The 21,849-nt window shown below is 39.1% G+C and overlaps 1 protein-coding gene across 1 annotated transcript in view; it reads left to right on the top strand.

Moving 5' to 3' along the window:
- Positions 1 to 21,849, top strand: part of LOC150078994 (importin-13-like) — a 190,235-nt gene that overhangs the window by 130,571 nt on the left and 37,815 nt on the right. The window contains exon 10 of the mRNA XM_090382916.1: positions 12,742 to 12,831. Coding sequence (XP_090239042.1) covers positions 12,742 to 12,831 — 90 coding nt within the window. The remainder of the gene's footprint in view (positions 1 to 12,741; positions 12,832 to 21,849) is intronic.

The raw sequence follows: 21,849 nt of genomic DNA on the forward strand, positions 1-21,849 counted from the left end.
CCAAATATGCATCCTCCCGTCCACTTGAAATAACTGGAAATGGGAATCATCGCACCAGGAGACTAGTCTCCAAGGCCCAGTGCCGATGTTCTTTCACCCAGTTGAGGTGTAGAGTCCTGTGTTAGCAGTGGAACTCTGGTGGAGACATTTCTGACACCTCCCTCATTGAAGTTTGTGGTGATTTGTGCAACTCACTCTCTGGTCAGCTGAAACAATGTGAGACAGACGTCGACGGCTACGTTCACCCACCACCTTCTCATCCCACAGCACTGTCTATGATGAGATGTTATTCTGGAAGTGGCATATTCCAGATACACCCTTGATCCTGTTGAACGGGGATAGCACACTTGTTGTACCACCTCCACGATAGAGTGACCCATGCATCGAGCACCCACTATCATCCTTCTTTCAAAGTCTGTTAACTCACGTTTATCCATACTGACATCAAATGACATCAACATATATCCATAATGACATCTAAGTGACCCATCATGAGGAAAAGAGGGAGTGAATGGGTGTTATGTTGAAAATGGAATGAGTGGAAGAGCAAATGTGATTGGCCGAAAGAATACAAAAAGTTAATGATAACTTACATTAGTTTATATATATACTAACAACACAAACACTATCACTGCATTCTCCCCTGGCCTGCAAAAACTTGCGGCTTGTCCTGCACCACAACTGAAGAATAACAGTAAGTTGAAGTTCCCAGAGAGCACAGTGCAGGAAGCCAGAGTCAAACAAATTAAATGAAAGCCAGAAGAATGAATGAGAGAGAGTGTGAGAAAAAGAACACAAACCATAAATGTTACAGTTAAGTACACCCTAACCCTATCTTTTATATTCTTACTTATTTAATTTAATTATTATGCATTAGTATTTAAAAATACATTACATGCCATTGCACCCCCCCCCCCAGTATGTGAAAAAAAAAAAAAAAAAGATGAATGAGTGAGGGGAGGAAATATAAATAAATACACACACACACACAGTGAGGGACCATTTATTCGGCTACCCAGTATCCAGAAGTTCCTGAAACCAATAAAGTGAAATATTTAAAAAGCTTATATTATTGGTATTTTTGCTCACAATCTTAGTGTTTTTAATAATTTTTATATTAACTTAAAGTCATGCAATAGAAACATATACTGTATATACAGAGTCGTTGTGAGATGAGACAGGGCAACCAGGGCATGTGCCCAGGGTGCCTTGTAAGGGGGTGCCAAATGGAAATTTTATTATTCACTATTTTATAGATAACTGAAAGAAAATTTGTCTGTGAAGTTGCGAGTCTGAGAATTTGCAATCGCTTTCCATTTAATATGAACTAAAAATATTCATCTCCTATTAGAAAACAACTGTTGTTGTTGTTGTATTTGGGTTTTTTGGCACAAGGGCCTCTTGGGCCATATTGTGCCTGTTCGTGATTTGTTTGTCACTATGATCAGAAAACAACTGACTGGCAATATCGAACACGACTGAAAGAAAAAGAAACTGCTTTAAAAGTCCTAAGAATATTGACATAAAAGTTATTTTTAAAAATTCTTAATACTATAGTTTTTAACTCTATTCATGTATACCCATGGTCATTATGTCAAGAAGGCCTGCAGAGAAACCTCTGGGTGGTAAGACTACGAAAAGGAAGTGCATGTCTCTAAACATTAAGGATAAGGTGGAGTTACTAAAACGTCTGAACAAAGGTGCATCAGTCACATTTTTTGCAATTAGTATGGTATTGGTTCATCTACCATCCATAATTTGATGAAACAGAAAGAAAAACTGTTAAAACTGTACGATGATAGTGATTTACCCGAGTTAGGAACTCAGGAAGACTTTACACCAAACGAAGAATGTTGAAATAGACAAAGTGTTAGTGGAATGGATCTAAAACCCCTGAAACGAAAAATACCCTCTCAATAGTTCTATTATCATGGCCCAGGAAAAAGTTTTCCATGAGCAGTTAGGCATAACAACACCCTGCTGTGAGTATACATCTGGCTGGTTTGCAAAATTTAAGAAACATGGTTTTTGTGCCTTGGCAGTGTGTGGTGAAAAAGCATCAGCTGATTATGATGCTGCAGAGGCATATTTGGGTGAGTTTGCAAAATTAATTGATAACAAGTTTACTGTAGAACAGGTGTATAATGCTGACAAGACTTCTTTATATTGGAGGTATATTCCTAGAAAAGCTGTTGTTGCACCCGAGGAATCAGCACCCAGTGGATTTAAAGACTCAGAAGAAAGGATAACAGTTTTAGGTTGTTCAAATGCTGTGAGGTCACATAAAATGAAACTGTTTGTTATTGGTAAAAGCAAAAATCCAAGAGCTTTCAAAGGAGTAAGTGTCTTTCCAGTTATTCACAAGGCAAACAGATGAGCATGGATTACCAACCAATCTTCCTTGATTGGTTTGAAAACCGTTTTGTACCAGAGGCTAAAGCACATTGTATGTCTGCAGGGCTTCCCAGTGACAGCAAAATTGTTAATTCTTGATAATTGTGCGGCACATCCTGAGGCGCCTCTGTAACCAGGTGGGCAGGAGCAGTAGTGCATAGCACATGCTTCTTGATTAGACCAGGGTTCAAGCCCGTGACCGCCAAATACCGAGAATGCGGAAAGGTCAGGGAATGACCACTGCATATCCCCGGAGCAATATGGGCTTAGTTGCTAATGCTCCTAAAAACCAAATAACAAACAAAGCACATCCTGATGCACAGTTTCTTATCAAAGATAACGTGTTTACCATATATCTGCCACCTAACTGTACGTCCTTGATCCAGCCAAGGGATACTGAAGTCATTCAGGGCAATCTGTAAGAATGAATTCATGATAGAATGATCACAGAATGCAACAAGGGTGTTGGAATAAAGACATTTCAAAAAGATTTTTATATCAAGGATGCAATCAGGATTGCTGCAAAAGCCTGGGACAGGGTTGATGAAGATACTTTAAAACATGTTTGGCATTCTTTATGGAAAGAATCAGTCTTTGATCATGAACAAGAACATTATTTCATTGTACTTAGGGTGTCGAGAGAGAGAGAGAGAGAAGAAAACCGTCAATGACTTGATGAATGTTGCTAATGGTTTGTCATGTGTCCTGAGGCCCAGCTGTGTTGGGTTATGATGCAATGGAAGAGTGCCTCCATATTGATGATGCTCTAGTTACCTTCAGACTAACAGACAATGAAATCTGTGACATAGCAATGAATGAAAATGAAGATAATGAGTGGTGACAAGGATGATGATACTGTTGAGGGAAAAAATCGGTATTGAAAGAATGATAAGCCTTATGGAAGAACTGATTCGTGGAAAGGAACAGAGGAGTTTTTTCTACAGAGCATCACATGTTTCTTTATAAAATTCAAGAATTGCTTATAAAAGAAAGGCCAAAATATCTGAGATATCAAAATAGCTGACACAACTTAGTTTAAAGGATATATTTCAAAAACTGGCCTCCAAGGTAAACTCTGCAGGCACATGTTAAGCATATATGCCTTCGACTTCTGGTGTGTCTATCCCATCAACTACATCTTTTCAAACTGTCAAGATATTTCTTCTGATGATGCCATGTAACTGATATGAATCAACTCAGCTCAATAAATATTCATATTTTATTCTCTTGAGTTTCTTCTTGTGTTTTTTGTGCATTTTAGGCCTGGCTATCTGAATTCCAGAAAAATCCCCTATCTGGCAACCCTCGGGTTACTGGGTAGCCGAAAAATTGGTCACAAACCTTTATATCTATATATAACATAACAAAAGAAAAAATATAAAATAATATAAGGGAAAAAAAAGCATAAAAATAGAATTAGTAAATTAATAAGAGGAGTTTATCTCAATATAGTACGTGGAACACTTCCGTATGATACCCTCCAGAAATTAAAACGGAAAAAACGAAAGTTGTCGATTTTTTCGTTTTTTCCGTTTTAATTTCTGGAGGGTATCATACGGAAGTGTTCCACGTACTATATTGAGGTAAACTCCTCTTATTAATTTACTAATATCATTATCAACGTAGAACATATTGAGTATTACAGCTCTGATTCATACTATATAAAAATAGAATGCAAGTAGAGTATGAATGAAGTAAATGAGTCTCTCCCCCCCCACTGGGAGAAGGGTGAGGATTACTCCCTCTTCGCCTCGTGGAGTCCCCACTGCCAGTAACATATCCCACCCTCAGAGCAGGATGGGCAATTTGACCTTCCTACCAGATTCGACACTTAAAAGGACCTGACAATGTTCACTGATGGACACATCTGCAGCTCCCCTGCTGACATGCCATTTGGCAATTTGAAGCAAGTACTCAAACCTGGTTCCCTTAAAAAAATGCATCCCCAGGCAGGGGGAGGAGACAGATCTCTGTCTCCTTCACTCCCTGCCTCCCCCATACTTTGCCTGGTGGGGCTTGTCCCCATTGATATCTTTGGGGATGCCTACTCAATCATCCCATCCTTCTACCTGTCCCTCCCCCTGTTTTCAGTCTCTTCCCCCTCTAACTAAATTAACCGAGTACACCCTAACAATGCCACCAAATTCTAATCAATATCTAAATTCTACGCTTTAGTATTAGTTACAGCATATGATGCAAGAAAGCAAACTTATATAGCATCAGCCAAAAAAGAGAGGAAAAAAAACCCTTCCCATTTCACCCATCCGGTCACTCCAAATGTTTGTCTAGTTCAGCCTTAAATTTATTTAAGCTGTCAATGGAAGTCTGTTCCAACAATCAACTACCCGCTGGCTAAAGGCAAACTTCCGCACATCTATTCTACAACTGTCTTTCTTCAATATGAATCTATTCCCACTTAGGTTCTTAAACTGAGCAAGCAGAAGTATCCCATCACTGTTGAGCCTGTCCTGTGCTCAAGATCTGGCCTGACCATTGCCTTAGCATTAGTAAAGGCACATGATGCAAGAAAAAGCAAGCTTATGTAGCATCAGCCAAAAAAAAAAAAAAAAAACTCATTTCACCCATCCACCCGCTTCAAATGTTTGTCTAGTTCTGCCTTGAATCTATTTAAGCTATCAATTTCTACAACGACAGATGGAAGTTTGTTCAAGCAATCAACCACCCGCCAGCTAAAGGCAAACTTCCGCACATTTATTCTACAAATGTCTTTCCTCAGTTTGAATTTATTTTCTCTCAGGCAATTATTCTGAGAAAGAAGAAGAATCCCATCAGCATTGAGCATGTTCAAACCATTCAAGGCTTTATATCAGTCAATCAGATCACCTTACAGGTGCCATCTCCAGACATTGCAATTTGCAAAACTTAAGCCTTTCTTCGTAAGAGCAAACCTTTGTTCCATTCACTAATCTTGTTTCCCATTCTCTGTACTTGTTCCAACAGCTCTACATGCTTCTTAAAATGAGGCTGTAGAGCTGCTGGAACAAGTACAAGAAGGTGATTATCCCCTTGTATAAGGGGATAATCACCTCCTTGTTTCTGCTAGCAAATTCCTATATATCGTTGACAAAACTCCATGACCTGGTCTGGCAGCCTATCTGCAATGCTCAGAGAACTTCATATCTGACTGCACAATTAGTCCCAGGTATATTTCATTCTCCACCTCCCTGAGTGTAGTACCACACAGTTGATATGTTTCTCTTGGGTTCCTGCTACCCATATGCATTACTTTTCATTTGTCAATGTTAAACTTTAGTTGCCACTTTTCTAGATCCTGTTGCAGTAGCATTATCGTTAACAACCCTGCCAACCTTTGTATCGTCTGCAAACTTGGACATTAAGCCTGATATACCTTCACCGATATTCATAAATACACAAAACAACAGGGCCCAGCACCTGTTTTGTGTATTTACCTGGGGACTCCACTGTATCATCTGCAAACTTGGACATTAAGCCTGATATACCTTCATCGATATCATTCATAAATACACAAAACAACAGGGCCCAGCACCGAACCCTGGGGGACTCCACTAATAACATTAGTCCACGTAGAGCAGTGTCCATTTATTACCACTCTCTGCCATCTCCCACTCAACCATCCATTTATCCATTGCAGCAACTTTCCCTTAATGTCATACTGCTTCAATTTGTGCAGCAGTCTTCCATGCTCAACAGCATTAAAAGCTTTCCTGAAATCCAAGTATATGATATCAAAATTATTTTTGCATCCATTTTCTTTGTGACCACATCATATCCATTTGTCTATCCAATCAAATTGGTTAGACAAGATTTCCCCTTAACAAATCCATGCTGCATCTGAACTATTACTGCAGTCTTGTCTAGGTGATCCTGCATCACTTCTTTAACCGGTGACTTTGTTATTTTCCCTGGAACAGAAGTTAAACTAACAGGTCGATAATTATTTGTGTCACCTTGGAACCCCCCTTTGTGAATTTGGGATACATTTCCAATTCATGGATCTAAGGATGCTCTCATAATTATGGCTAATGGTTTACTAACTTCCCTTGCTGCCTCCTTCAATATAACTGGATAGATTCCATCCACTCCAGGTGCCTTTTTTATGTTTAACTTCAACAATTTCTCCTCCACTTTGCTTTCCATTATTACAAAATCATTTAGCTCCCTGTTAGAGTTTAGTAAACTTCTGTCCCCCCTTCCTTACAGAATTCCTCATGTGTGAATGTAGATGCAAAATACTCATTCAGTTTGCCAGCTATCTAAGCAGGCTCATCAACAGTCGTACCACCAACATCAAGTGGACCAGTCTGATTCATCTTCTTCCTTCTAGAGTTTACATAAGTAAACAAGTGTTTGTTGTCTTTGTATCCTTTGCGAAGGATTTCTCATAATCAGCCTTCACTTGCCTAATTTGCTCGTTCACATGACATTAATTTTGGGTCTAAATCTTGAACAGTATTTCTTAGTTGGTATGAAAAGCCTAGTAGCTTCCAAGATAAATTCCTTGAAGGCTTCCCATTTAGAATTTGCCATTTTAAACATCAGTTGATCCCACTGTACAAAGGGTACTAGGAAAGTTTTGCAATACAGCTTTGTTTATTTAATTTTTTCAAAGTAATTTCCTCTACATTCAATACACCTCTCCATCCTCCGAAACCAATCTTTAAACCAGTTCTGCCAAGTTTCACTAGGGAGTAAAGCACACTCGTTGTCCCAAGCCCGTAGAAGGTCCTCATCACTGGAAAACCGCCTCCCTTTTAGCTTCATTTTCACATGCGGGAACAGTGCAAAGTCGCAGGGAGCAAGGTCTGGACTGTAGGGAGGGTGCTCAAGAAGTTTCAGTCCTGTCTTGGTCAAATATTCGGTGCAGGCTTTGGCGCGGTGAGCTGGAGCATTATCGTGATGGAGGTACCAGGTGTCCATTCTTGACTTTGGCCGCAGGTTCTTCATAGATCCAATGACTTTAGGCAGGCATTGTTCAGTATACCACTTAGCTGTGACTGTCTTCTGCGTGTCCAAAACGACACGTTCCACAATTCCACTCGATTTGAAAAATACAGCTATCATTTTCTTCTTTACAGATCGGGATTTTCTGACAATTACGGGTGTGTCGTCATCATCAAAGACCCAAACTTTGTTTTGAGCCTTGGTCGGCAGATCGTAATAGTATAGCCAAGTCTCGTCACCTGTCACGATGTTGTTCACATACCGAGATTGTCCTTTATCAAACTTTTTTAACATCTCCCGGCACCAAGTCACACGTCATGTCATCTGCTCTTCAGTCAGTTGATGCGGCACCAAGAGAGAACAAAGTTTCTTCACGTGCAAATGATCTTGCAGAATCGAACGAATTGCTGGTGCATTTAGGGCCAAAGTATCCTCTATCTGTTGGTAGGTCACTCGCCTGTTTTCGTCAAGCATTTTCCTCACAGCAGTAACGTTTTCCTCCGTAACTGACGTTCGTGGCCTTCCCGGCCTCTCAGAATCCTCCAGAGTGAAATTTCCCCTTTGGAATTCTCTATATCACCTGAATATTGTTGTACGATGTGGACAATCATCATCTAGTGCAAGAGTCATTTCTTCTAAGCACTGGTCTATGGTTAAACCACGCACGACATTATACCGCAAAACTGTCCTTATCTCATTTCGTGACCACGATGCCATCGCAAGCACTTTACACTCTCGCTACTAATGAATAACTGAGCCCATCGACTTGGCACGGCGGCTACTATGCATGTATGAACATGTCTCAACATGCAGCAACAAGCAGCTTCCTGTGATTCATTGTTGCGTCATATTGCAAAACTTTCCTAGTACCCTTTGTATTGAATTTAAAAACTGTCTGATATCACTGTAGTCACCTTTACGAAAACAAAAACCCTTCCCTATACCCTTACTTATATCTTTAAGTAAATCCCACATCTGTACCCTGTGATCACTGTCACCTAGTGGTTCCTTTATCTGCAAATTCTTAATGCATGAATAATCACTGCTGATAATTGGATCAAGAGTAGTTGCTCCTCGAACATGTTGCTGTAGAAAATAATCCACAAAAGTCTTGCTAACATGTGAGTGACCGACCTACAAGTTCCATTCAATATCTGGTAAGTTAAAATCCCCCATTGCAAGACATTCCGATTTACTAGCCCACTCTATTTCTCTGCACAATTGTTCATTGTACTCATCAGAGTCATTAAGCCTATAACACCGTCCTACTCTCGATATCCGTTTCATAGTGCTTATGTCACACCAAATCGACTCAACTTTGCACTGTCCCCCTATATCAACTTGATGCACTTCCTTAGATTTTGTGTTTCTTAACTAACAGCATAACCCCTCCTCCCTTCCTACTCTGTCTATCCTTTCTGTACACATTGTACTTCCCAAATTCTAATCCTGCACTGCTTATATCTGTGTGACACCATGTCTCTGATATCCCAACACTATCAGACTTTGATGTCTTGATCAACACTTCAAAATAATTAAATTTATTTACTGTACTTCTAGCATTGGTGTATATGCAAGTATACATGCACCTGTTCTTACTCTTAGTTACTCTAACACAGCCCATGTGTTTACTTGTTTCATGACCCCCAGCAGTTCCTCAAATCCCTAGCAACTTGCTTTCCAGGCTGCTTCTCATTCTTATAGAAGCAGTGCAAGAATCATTTCAGCCTCTGCCTGCAGCTGCTGTTAATGTCTTAATCTGTGAATCCTTCCCCCCCCCCCCAAGCTACCAGTTTTCCAACACACCTTACACTGCCACGATAGCATCAGCAAATATTCTTGCACCCTTTCTATTTAAGTGTATCCCATCCCTATAGAAGCAGTCTCTCCTGTTAGCAAGCACAGACCAGCTGGGGAAAAAAATTCTATCCCATGAGCCTTGCACAATCTCCCCAGGACCGAATTGATTGTCAAGGCTCTGATCATATACTCCCTCCTATCATGTCTGGCAGAATTTCAGACACTTTCAAATTTAACCCTAACTCGTGACTTTTTTTCAACTTTGTCCTGTACTTGTTAAGTAAATCTGCGGATCTCTTACTCTTAAGGTGATTAGTGCCAATATCATCTTTTGTGTCTTAAAAGATGATATCTGCTCCACGTCATCAACTTCTGCCTCTGGCAGACATACCCTGTTCCTGTTCCATCTATCCTTTTTGCATAATATATTCACCATCTCCTTGACAATAAAGTCACCAACAATAACTAGTTCCTGTGGGACCAGCACATTCTGCTTTGGAGATTGTCGCTGTTCTGCATGATGTACAGGAGTGAGCTCTGGCTTTGAGTTAGGTAGCTGAGAGCTTGTGTGCCAATCATTAATTTCTTCAAGGGCATCTTCCCTACACCTCAAACTCTCATAGACACCCATTAGAATGCTGAGTTGGTGCCTAATTTCTTCAGTCTCTGTACCTAGTACACATAAGTACATCCTCCTTGGCTAGATCATGTCCTGTTTTTGACAGGTCTGCAAAAATTTTACACATTTTTTTAGGCTGTGATGCATTGGAGAATCACTCACATCAGTTCTCCCCCGAGCCACAGTACTATAGCTACTTTGTGCTCATTGCTTTTCTGCTCTGGTCTGGGTCGTGATTCCATTTAAGTACAATTTAATTAACAATGAAATTTAATAAGATTAATAAATATTTTTAAGTGATTAATTGATAATACTAAACTAAGCTAAGCTAACAGATTTCTAATACAGTACTACTTATTTTTCTATCTAATTTTACATTGAACTTTATGGTATAAAGTTTGGGATATACGATAAGCTATTCCATGTCGTATAAAAATGGTGACAAGTTACTAGTGTTAAAATCTACATTTTAACATTAGTAACTAAATATTAGCTTTCAAAATCGCTATCTAAATTCAAAATAAACCAAGGAGCTTGACTAGGACTATAAAACTACTTATAGAAAATAATTTTATATGACAGTTAAGTCAATAATGCTAAATAGAAATAAAACTTAGCATTTGTGGATACCCTCATGTCGCACTACGCTTTCTCGTAAACCTCTTTTGGCCTTTCCAAATTCTAGCGTTCACCTTTTTATATATATATATATAGGCTTTGCCAAGAAATCCTCAGAAATTGTGGCAGGGCCTGCTCTACTTAGTAATCTACTGGGTGCCTTACCTGCCTCCTCTTGGCAAAGTGTGAGCAGTGGTGGGTCCCAACAGCTAAATGATCAGAGAAACAACAGAACATAATACTACACAACATTCCACTCCCCATACACCTTTAAATCTCTGCTTTCACACAGTTTTGTGTCACACTTAAAAGAATACATGGGGCAAAGATGGGGGACATGCCTTGTACTGTCAGACAACTAACACACCTTACACATTACTTATATACCTGCCAAGTGCTAGGTTCTTCCACTAGCAAGAGGGGTGACAGCATCACGTTGCCCAGGAACCAGGTATCCCATGAATTCTGTTCTTTCAGTGTACATCATCCAAACAATGATATTTTGGTAGAAGTGGCCCACTACACTGTAGAATCACTAAGGTTGATAGTCATGCTTTTATAGCCATATCCTGTAATTACATTTCTTTTTTCTTACTAATTTGGAGAGTTTCTGCTACCAACGCTATAGTACAATTTATTAGAATTTATTATTAGAACAGTACAATTCCAGCATAAAAGAAGTTAGATCTACTAGCACATCTGCCTTCAAAATTCATAAGTGAATGTATATATAATAAATCAGTTCAGCCATCAAGATAGAGAAAAAAAAAAAAAATGAAAACTCAGTCCTGCATTGTCTTCCTACAAAAGTAATGTCCCATACTATCTGCTTTATGGCAGTCCTGAAGAAATGGAACCCACACATACAGGCATAACATTGAAGAATTGACTTGGCTGGCAAAGGTGCTGACATGAATTTTAAGGGACATTTTTGGATGTTGCTGGAATGCCAGATCAGGTTACAGTAAACATACTCCTTTTCTACTGTCTTATAGCACACATTAAAAGGACAAATATAGACCATTTTATGAATAAGAATATAGGCAACCCCCATATAACACGGTACTTCTATAACACGGTTTGAGAATTGCGGCAATCCTCGCACAACCGTATGTAATACAGTTTCACTCTAACACAGTTTGAGAATTGCAGAAAATCTTCAATAACACTATTTTTGAGCTTTTGTGCTGGGAAAACCCTGAAATGTTGAAAATTACATCTATATGTTACATGTAATTTTCAACATTTCCATTCCTTTTTGTGAATCCCTGCTGTTGACTCACTAGTTGTTAATAAAACTAGTGGTATTTGTTAATAATCGCCTTTGCAGTATTTTTTCTAAATCACATTTCTGGAGGTCGCTACCATAAAACAATAAAAACAATTTGCAGTTTCCAGTTTATTGGTCTTTTCTGTTAGTGTAATCAATTATAAATGGATAGTAAACTCAATCTTGCATTTGCTAAAGTACCGATAGCCGGAATTCTGTGGGTTTTCACTTATTATGGTGAAAAGTGTTTCCCCTTCCATGAAATATTCAATCATATAAAAAAAATAGATAAATTGTCAGAAACTCCATTACTGTGTATCGTGTTTGTTGCAACTTGTGCTTGCCATGTTCTTTGTTGTTAATTGCTTATGTTTACTGTTTTAAATTTTACAACAAAAAAAAAAGTCAGTGAACAGAAATATCAATTTGTATGTACATATAACAGTACGTATTAATTAAGCTACATATGTAAGCTTAAATTTATTTTTATTTTGCTAACTGGAAAATATTCTTCTGATTTTCACATATCATTTAAAGTGGGGGTTCACTGTATTTAGTTGGGCGATCCCTGAGTTAGGTTCTGTACTATTGAACTTGTGCTTGTTTGAGACCATAAAAAATAATTATGACTTCAAAGAGTGCAGTTCATGACTCTTATAGAGAGCAGAAGGTACACAAAATCTAGATGCTGCAGAAGAGATTGTGCTTACCAGCGATGAAAAGGAAGAAAATTAAATGAACATACATTATCTGACATATGAGTATCACAGTTTGTAAGGTAAGACGTTTGTTCAGTTATTACTATTTAAGTTACTACTACTATAAAAATAAAATACGTTTCCAATAGTTACAAAAAAAAAAAAAAAAAAAAAAGCCATATTTTTGTTAGCTTTTGAAACACAACCCCCTTTTTGTACTGGTTCTTAGTCCCGTATAACATGGTTTTCACACATTACACGAAATTTTGTAGGAACCAAACTACCATGTTATACGAGGGTTACCTGTATTTTCTGCAAAAGTGCTGGTGTCTGAAAACTTTTAAGACCATAACTTATTTAATGATCAAATAATTATCTTATATACTTCTTTTTTGTAGTCTGAATTTGTCAGTCGCAGCAGGGAAATGCCTATTATGCTGAATACAATCAATAGTCAAGGTGAATCACTAGTTGGTCAAGTTCTAAGGGCAAGTATTAATATTAAATACTGTCTTCTAATTTTTTATATTTCAGAATTTAAATTATGTATAACCTTTTTTCACTACAAGTAATACTATCCATTCCTCTCTCTCATATTGCTTGCTATTTCTAGCGACCAAACCAAGCTACATCACAGCATTTTCAGGTGGTTGATGACTTTCATCAACCGGTGAAATACCACCACTTTGCTTATTGGAGGCTTGAGAGGGGGGGGGGGGTGACCAGTTTAGTACTCAACAAGAAAGTCCACGTTGGAGTAGTTCAATGCAGTGCTCTCGGAATTGTCTGCAGAGCATTTCAAACATTTCCAGCAGAAAGTCTGTACATGGATGCCAATGAAGTTTGACTTTATCTTAGGATAAAGGTGCTAACCACTTTTTAACTATACAGGCAAAGCACTTAGTCTTCGTGATCAGTGTTTTGATCTGCAGAACCAAACCTAATGAAAACAACCTTACAGAAATCTAGCAGCAAAGGAATATAGATTTTGCCAATATCCCTTGACTTGGAACCTATTTAGCTACTTTTGCTAAAGGGGAAGTGCTCCTTGGATAGCCAAAAGTTTTGTAACTGCACATGCAGACCATGCCTTCATTAATGTTCATGATCTGAGATTATATAGAAATGGCTCAAAATCTGATGTATATGTGTTGGCTGCAGTCACCCTCCACCATATGTTTTTATACCACAGAAATGGAATGTACACATTGCAGAACTGTGTGCTATTATGAATGGCCTTAATTTCTCTTCAAAATCTTTTCAGACCATAACCCATAACTCTTTAAATACACTGATGGCCCTGCAAAATAAAACTTCTAATTAAATAAAATTCCTAAACTTGTCATCCACTTGAAGCAAATTAGATGTGTGCTACTTCACTCCAGTGAAAATAGTGTGTGTAAAAGTTTGCTGTATTCCCAGGTATGATAGAATAATAGAGAAACAAATAAGCAGCAAGAAACCCTCTTGACGTTGATTTCACCCAAATGCTTTTTACTAACTATAACCTCCCATACAAAGGATATTTTTTGACAGCAAACTCAACTGTGGCATGCCCATATGTGTATTAAGCTCAAATAAGCAGAATCAACAGCTGTAGAAATTTCTGATTAAACAGACAGAGGCTATTCTTATTAGTGGGTTTTTTGTGGATTCTAGGACTCCCCATATGCCGCTTTGTCATCCTGTGGTGAGGTAAGCACCATAACTGACCGCTTGTGTCGTCCCTATTCATCTATCTGTTTTTCCCCCAGTCTTCAGTCTCCGTCCCTCTCTAACTAAATCAACCGAAGTATACCCTTAACAATGCCGCCAAATTCTAATCAACGTCTAAATTATACCGGTTTCCTGTAAATCTCTAAGACAATTAACACTATTAGCTAGCGTATAGCCTCACATGTCTAAATTTAATAACATCAAAATTTTGCCCGACCTATTTGGCCTTTAACACATCTCTTTAGCGTTTAACCCCAACCAGTGATTTCCTAACATCAATCCCATTAAGCATTAATGTCAAACGCAATTTTTTTTTTTTTTTAATAGGTCCTAGCCACTGAAATCCCAGGAAACTAGGTGGCAGGATCTGCCAGAGCAATTTGTTGTGATACTGGATACACCTGGCTAGCCTCCACATGGCAGGGTATGGGCAACGTTGGGCCCCACTAGGGCTAGGGGCTTGGCAGCCAATAAGCCGGATAAACAATGGGCACAACATATCACACTGCACAGACACGGCCCACACACTTTCAAGTCTCTGGCTTGACAGTGTACTGTCCTCGATACAGCGAAACACATGCGGAGATGGGAGAAATCCCAGGTGCCATCCAACACGAACATACCTTATACCTTATGACCGCTTGTGTGTAGTGTTGGAATATGTGAAGGTGTGATGTTTTGTTGTGTTGAGTGGCTGGCATCAGACAATTTAGCAAACAGGGGATGGCAAACACGAGTTTGATTGCCCTCGTCTCACATCTCTAGCTGCACAGAGGCAGGCCAGATTAATCTATTAGTTTCTGCTGGGCATCCCCAGAACCGATGGTCTGGGGAAGCCCATGGAAATATAAGAAAGGAGAGTGGATGTATAGCAGGGGGGAAGGAAGGACTGGGGGAATATAGTTATAGAAAGATGGAGATGATAGAGGCATCTCCATAGAAGGAGGAGTTGTTAAAGTGATAGAGTAGAGCACTGGACAATAGGTCCAGGAATTCCACCCCAGGTGGGGGGGTCAGCAGCAAAGAGGCTATACTGACTTCAGCGTGAATTGGACATATCTATTTAACACCTCTTGTATTACTACTAGAGAAGGATCTCCACACTGTACTACTGCTACTTACTTGTTACGGATAAAGGAGCAAAGAAATGAAGAAGTTAGGTGCCAACTCAGCATTGGCACCTAACTTATTCACACTGTTACATCGAGCACACATAAAGAAATCCCCCTTAGCAACACCATGTCCCGTCCTAGAAAGGTCTGCACACATTTCACAATGTGCAACTTGTGAAATGTTTGTAACACCATGTCCCGTCCCAGAAAGATCTGCAAACATTTCACAAGTTGCACGTTTCTTTAGGCTGTGATGCATTGGAGAATCGGCCCCCTTCAGTTCTCCCACGAGTCACTATTTTGTGCATGTTGCTTTGCTGCTCTAGTCTGAGGCATGATTTCCGTTTAAATACAATTTAATTAATTTACCATACTATACTTGACTGTATTAAACTAATGCATAAATATGTATTTCAAGACATACTTTACCAAGTTACGCTATACCTTAACAATCACGACGCTAAATTAGTTATATCCTTAGCTAAATACAAAAGATAATATGCCCAAAAAGTGATTAAAACCTTCAAAATACTTATTTATTACAATTAAAACCCTACTATTCTACGCTACGATATTCCAGCCATAGTGACAGAAGTAGAGAGTTGTATTTTACAAAATCGCTACCTAAATTTAAAAAATAAGTTAACGAATGCCACTAAGACTGTTTAATCTACTTATAAAATGCAAATTAATACACCAACTAATCAAAAATACGATAAAATTTCAATGAAAACTTATTGGCTTGCAGCAGCTACAGAAGTCTGTCCACCAAGCGATACCTGGGGCCCTCCTAATAATCAAATGCACCGTGGAACACTTTATTTTGGCGGGCTTTTGCATAGAGTAATGACATCTACAAAAAATTAGCGATGTAGTGATCTAATATGCCATTCGTATGCAATTTAGCCTGGAGTACACGGGTGAAAGGAGAGGTGGAAGCGAACCTATATTATAAGTAAACTCACTTTCTTGTATAATTTTTTTTTTAATTATCAGCAATTAAAGATGTAACTACCATCAGCGGTACGAGTTTTTGCTTTTGTAAAGGTGATTAGAGTGTTCTCGGGGAGTTTCTAAATTCTATACAGTGGGACCAACTGATGATGTTAACTACATCATATTCTAAATGGCAAGCATTCAAGGAATTAACCTTGGAAGCTACTAGGCTTTTCATATCAACTAAGAAATACTGTTCAAGGTTCAGGCCTAAATGGAAATCAGATGACCTAATGAGACTCGTGGCAGGGAAGAAAAATGTATGGGACGCATATAAATTATCAGGAGACACATTTACCTATGGTAGATATAAAATAGTGTGTACTCAAGTCACAAATGACATTAGGTAATCAAAGGCAAATTATGAGAAATCTGTGGCAAACAATGCAAAGAAAAAAAAAAAAGTAAAGACTTCTTTACTTATGTAAACTCTAGAAGAAAGGGGATGAATCAGATTGGACCACTTGACATCAAGGGTTTGATTGTTGATGAACCTGCTCAGGTATCCGACAAACTAAACGACTATTTTGCATCTACATTCACACATGAGGAGTTGTTCAGGGAGTGGAATACCAGAAATTAATCAAACTCTGACAGAAAACTAAATGATTTTGTAATAACTGAGAGCAAAGTCGAGGAGAAATTTTTCAAATTGAACATAAGAAAGGCACCTGGGATCTATCCAGTTATATTAAAGGAAGTAAGCAAACCCTTAACCATAATTATGAAATCTTCCTTGGACTTAGGTACCCCCATGGACTGGAGATATACAAATGCGTCCCAAATTCACAGACGTGGTGGGGGGGAATCAAAGGGTGACACGAAATTGCCAACCTATTAATCTAACTTCTGTTCCAGGGAAAACAATCGTGTCACTGGTTAAGGAAGCGATGCAGGATCATCTAGAAAAGATTGCAGTTATAGTTAAGACAGTATGGGTTTGTTAAGGGGAAGTCTTGTCTGACCAATTTGATTGGATACTTTTTTTTTTTTTTTTTTTGTAAACCCCAAACATGAGAGGTATTAGAACCTATAGTACTTAGTACCGTGCTTGGGTTGGAGGTTGAGAAGACGAAGGAAGGTTGTTCCAGAAAACAGCAGTTGAATGAATAAATGAGGAAGATGAAAAGTTTGTTCTGTGAGTTTGAAGTTGGACAGTAGATGGATGTTGGCTGGTGGCAGCACGTGTTCGGACTGTTTTGAAAGAGAGAGCGGGAATTATAAAAGCCAATTCAGAAGAACAGTGCCCGTGGAAGTATCTGTAGAAGAGGCATGCAGCAGAAACAGTACGTCTATGAGACAGCGAGTGGAGAGACTCTGTTAGAGATGAATCATTAATTAACCTAACTGTCCTCTTCTGAATGGAATCAAGAAGCCTGAGAGAGGTTTTGGGGGCACCCCCCAGATGTGGGAACAATATTCCATGGCAGGGCGGATTTGTGATTTATACAGAGTGAGCAGCTGTTTGGAAGAAAAGTAACGCCGAGAGCGAAAGAGAAAAATCAAGTTTTTTAGATGCAGAGGAAGCAATATTTGTAATGTGCTTGCGCCAAGAGAGAGAGATTAGAAGTCAGGGTAATCCCCAAAAGAGATATATCATTTTGCCTAGAAATCGGAGTGTCACTGAAGATAAGCATGATGTGGATACTATGATGTGGTCACAAAGGAACTGGATGCAAATAATAATTTTGGTATCATATACTTAGATTTTAGGAAAGCTTTTGATTCTGTGGCACATGAAACACTACTACTGTACAAATTGGAGAAGTATGGCATTAAAGGCAAGTTGCTACAATGAATAAAAGTATGGTTGAGGGGGAGAAGACAGAGAGTTCGAAGACAGAGAAGACTTAGGGTTCGGTGTTAGGCCCATTGTTGTTTTCGGTATTTATCAAAGATATTGATGAAGGTATATCAGGGTTAATGTCTAAGTTCGCAGATGATACAAAGGTTGGCAGGGTTGTTAATGACAATAATAATATTACTGCAACAGGATCTGGCGCCTCCGTAGCCAGGTGGGAAGGAGCAGCAGTGCGTAGCACACTCTTCTTGATTAGACCGGGGTTCGAGCCCGTGACTACCAAATACGTAGGATGCGGAAAGGTCAGGGAATGAACACTGCATATTCCCGGAGCAATATGGCATTAGTTGTTAATGCTCCTAAAAACCAAATAACAAGCAACAGAATCTAGAAAAGTTGAGCAGATGGATGGGCTAAGAGGTGGTAACTGAAGTTTATCATTGACAAATGTAAAGTAGTGCATATGGGTAGCAGTAATCCCAGAATAATGTATCTTGGTGGTACTACACTCAGGGTAGTGGAGAATGAAAAGGACCTGGGGGTAATTGTGCAGTCAGATATGAAGTTTTCTGAGCAGTGCAATAATGCTGCAAGAGTAGTTCATGGTGTCTTGTCAATGATATACGGGAATTTTTCTAGCAGGGATAAGGGGGTGATTGACCCCTTTGTAAGGCAGGCCTCATTTTAGGAAAGATGTAGAGCAAATGGAATGAGTACAGAGAACAACAACGAGATTGGTGAGTGGAATGAAAGGTTGGTATTACCAAGAAAAGCTTAAGTTCTGCAAATTGCAGCTTCTGGAGACTAGGCACCTGCGAGGTGATCTAATTGACGTGTATAAGGCCTTGAATAGATTGAACAAGATCAATGCTAATGGGATTCTTCCTCTTGCTCAGATTACTCACCAGAGGAGGCATAAATTCAAATTGAGGAAAGACAATTTTAGAATAGATCTGCAGAAATTTGCTTTTAGCCAGTAGGTGGTTGATAGTTGGAACACACTTCCATCTCTCATAGTGGAGGTCAGCAACTTAAATAAGTTCAAGGCAGAACTAGCCAAACATTTGGATTGAATGAATGGGAGAAATGGGAAGGTGTGGATTTTTTTTTGGCTGATGCTGCTGTTGTTATTTGGTTTTTAGGAGCATTAGCAACTAAGGCCATATTGCTCCGGGGATATGCGGTGGTCATTCCCTGACCTTTCCGCATCCTCCGTATTTGGTGTTCACGGGTGTTCATCGCCTCCTTTTCCCTACCCCAGTCTAATCAAGAAGCATGTGTGTTACCCACTGCTGCTCCTGGCTATAGAGGCGCCTTGGCTGATGCTATATAAGCTTGCTTTCTTGCATCAGATGCCCTGCTAATGCTAATTAGTCAATGCTAGTATATTAATAACCTGGGGGGAAAAAATTAAAAATTAGAATGATACAAAAGTGGTGTATGCTACAAATATACAAATTTTTTTAAATTATAAATTGAAATTTTTGTTTAACACAATTTGCAAAATGCTAGTATAATTTAATACTATGAAGGCATTAGATAGTAAGAGATAGTAATCTGTAGGCTGAAACATTCTGAATGAATGCTTACCCGCGGATATTTTTAACATGTGAAACTTGGTAATGTTCATTTTTATTGAACCAATCAAAGGTTCAAACCACATTGCTGTAGTAGTAGTAATGGAAGCATGTGATGCAAGAAAGCAAGTGTATCAGCTTATGTAGCATCAGCCCAAAAAAAAAAAAAAAAAATTTCACACGTCCATTCCCTCTAAATGTTTGTCCAGTTCTTCCTTGAATTTATTTAAGCTATCAACTTCCAAAATGACAGACAGAAGTTTGTTTAAGCAATTTACCACCAAGATTTAAGTGATAAACTGAACTATACAACTGTCTTTTCTCAATTTGAATTTATGTCCCCCTCAGGTTCGTAATCTGACCAAGCTAAAGAATCCCAACAGAATTCAGCGTGCTCAACCCATTCAAGGCCTTATACACCTCAATCAGATCACCTTGCACTTGCCTAGTCTCCAGGCACCGCAATTTGCAGAACTTAAGCCCTTCTTGGTATGAGAACCCCTTCGTTTCCCTCACCAATCTTGTTGCCCTTTTCTATACATGCTCAAGCAACTCAACATCCTTTATAAAAATGATGCCTCCAGATCTGTATGCAGTACTCCAGGCACGGTTTGACCATTGCCTTATACAAAGGGATAATCGCCTCCTTTTCCCTACTAGCAAAATTCCTGAATATCATTGACAATACCCCATGACCTCTGCTGGCAGGCTGTCTGCATTGATCAGAAAACTTCATATCTGACTGCACAATTACTCCCAAATCTTTTTCATTTTCTACCACCCTAAGTGTAGTACCACTCAGTTGGTATGTTTCTCTGGGGTTACTTCTATTCATATGCAATACTTTGCATTTATCAATGTTAAACTTCAGTTCATGTTCATGTGTATATGTAAAGGGCGGCTCCTAGAATGTTTGTTCAACTCCGCCTCGTATCTCTGTGAAGAACAGTATCACTACAAATGGGCCAGATATGTGTGTGACGTCGGTTTGTGTGTATTATGCGTGTGTTCTGGCCGCTTGGCTACCCAGAAGCATCAGTCACCTAGGCAGATGATTCTGGGTACTCGTCCACACCACGGGAAGGTGGGCCAGTCCATGTAAAGCACGTACTGTCTCAAGAGAAACTCTGACCCACCTAATGTTGTCAGAAGGTAGGCCAGGATCCTCTGGGGGCCCATTCCAGAGGGGGGGGAAAAAAAACACGATCACCCATGGTGCTGGATTTGTAAACAAAATTAAAAAAAAAAAAAAAATTGATATATAAGCGCATAAATAAAGTGATGCTACTAATAAAAAAAAAAAAAAAAAACAAGAAATTATAATAATAAATAAATACATAAAAGAAGGAAAGTGGTGCTGCTAAATAAATAAAAAAAAAATGATAATATATAAATGCATAAAAGAAAGAAAGAAAGCACTTAATTTTGTCTGCAGGACGAGGAAGAATTTCACTTCTTGGGATTTGATTTATATATTATTAAAGGAGATCTAACCAGCTATGCATCAGCAGGACCATTGTGCTGCATTCTGTTGAGATCTGTCGACACTGAACGCCTTCGAAGAAATACGCCTTGAGCGAAAGCCTGAAGAATGAGATATGACTCCGAACTTTGAAGCAGAGACGACTCCTGTCCTGGTTGAAAATTGATAAGTGCACAAAGAGGAAGTCTGAGATCATCATACAGGGAGCACTGAAACAAGATGTGATCCCAACTCTCTGGTGATCCACACGAACAGAGGTCTGTTTGTGATAAATTGAACCTAAGAAGACTCTGGTTCATCGATCCATGTCCTGTCAACAGGTAGGACGTGAATATGTCCATGCAGAACCACAATCGAACACGTTTATCAAGGAGAAATGAAACTTGTGGTATAAATTTTCTCGTTTTTGCACCAACGGGAGCTGTATCCCATCGAGACTGCCAGATGTTAACTAACTCGTTCCACAGTCTCCTTCTTTCTCTTTTAGCATCATCTTGAAGGTTGATGGTTATTCCAAGAAATTCGGTCTCAATCTGCTTTTTCAGTCTGTATAAAAATCCTCTATAAGTAACCTGCAAGTCTAAAGGTAATGTTCCAGCTAGTACTTGCAGAGCTTGCGTCGAGACTGTCCTGCATGCCTTAACTAAACACCGCAAAATGGTTCTCTGCAATGAGGCGAGTTTAGCTTTGAAGTGTTTGAGCCGTGCCCTGTGAAACCATGCACCGGCAGCATACGTGATTAGAGGGAGGAAAACTGCATTGTAATAGATCCTTAAAGTTTTTCTGGAGAGCCCCCATTCAACACGGGACACCCTAACAAT

This window comes from Mastigoproctus giganteus, chromosome 10 (genome assembly GCF_048544385.1).
Source record: "Mastigoproctus giganteus isolate SK-2022 chromosome 10, ASM4854438v1, whole genome shotgun sequence".
In the NCBI taxonomy this organism is placed as follows: Eukaryota; Metazoa; Arthropoda; class Arachnida; order Uropygi; family Thelyphonidae; genus Mastigoproctus; species Mastigoproctus giganteus.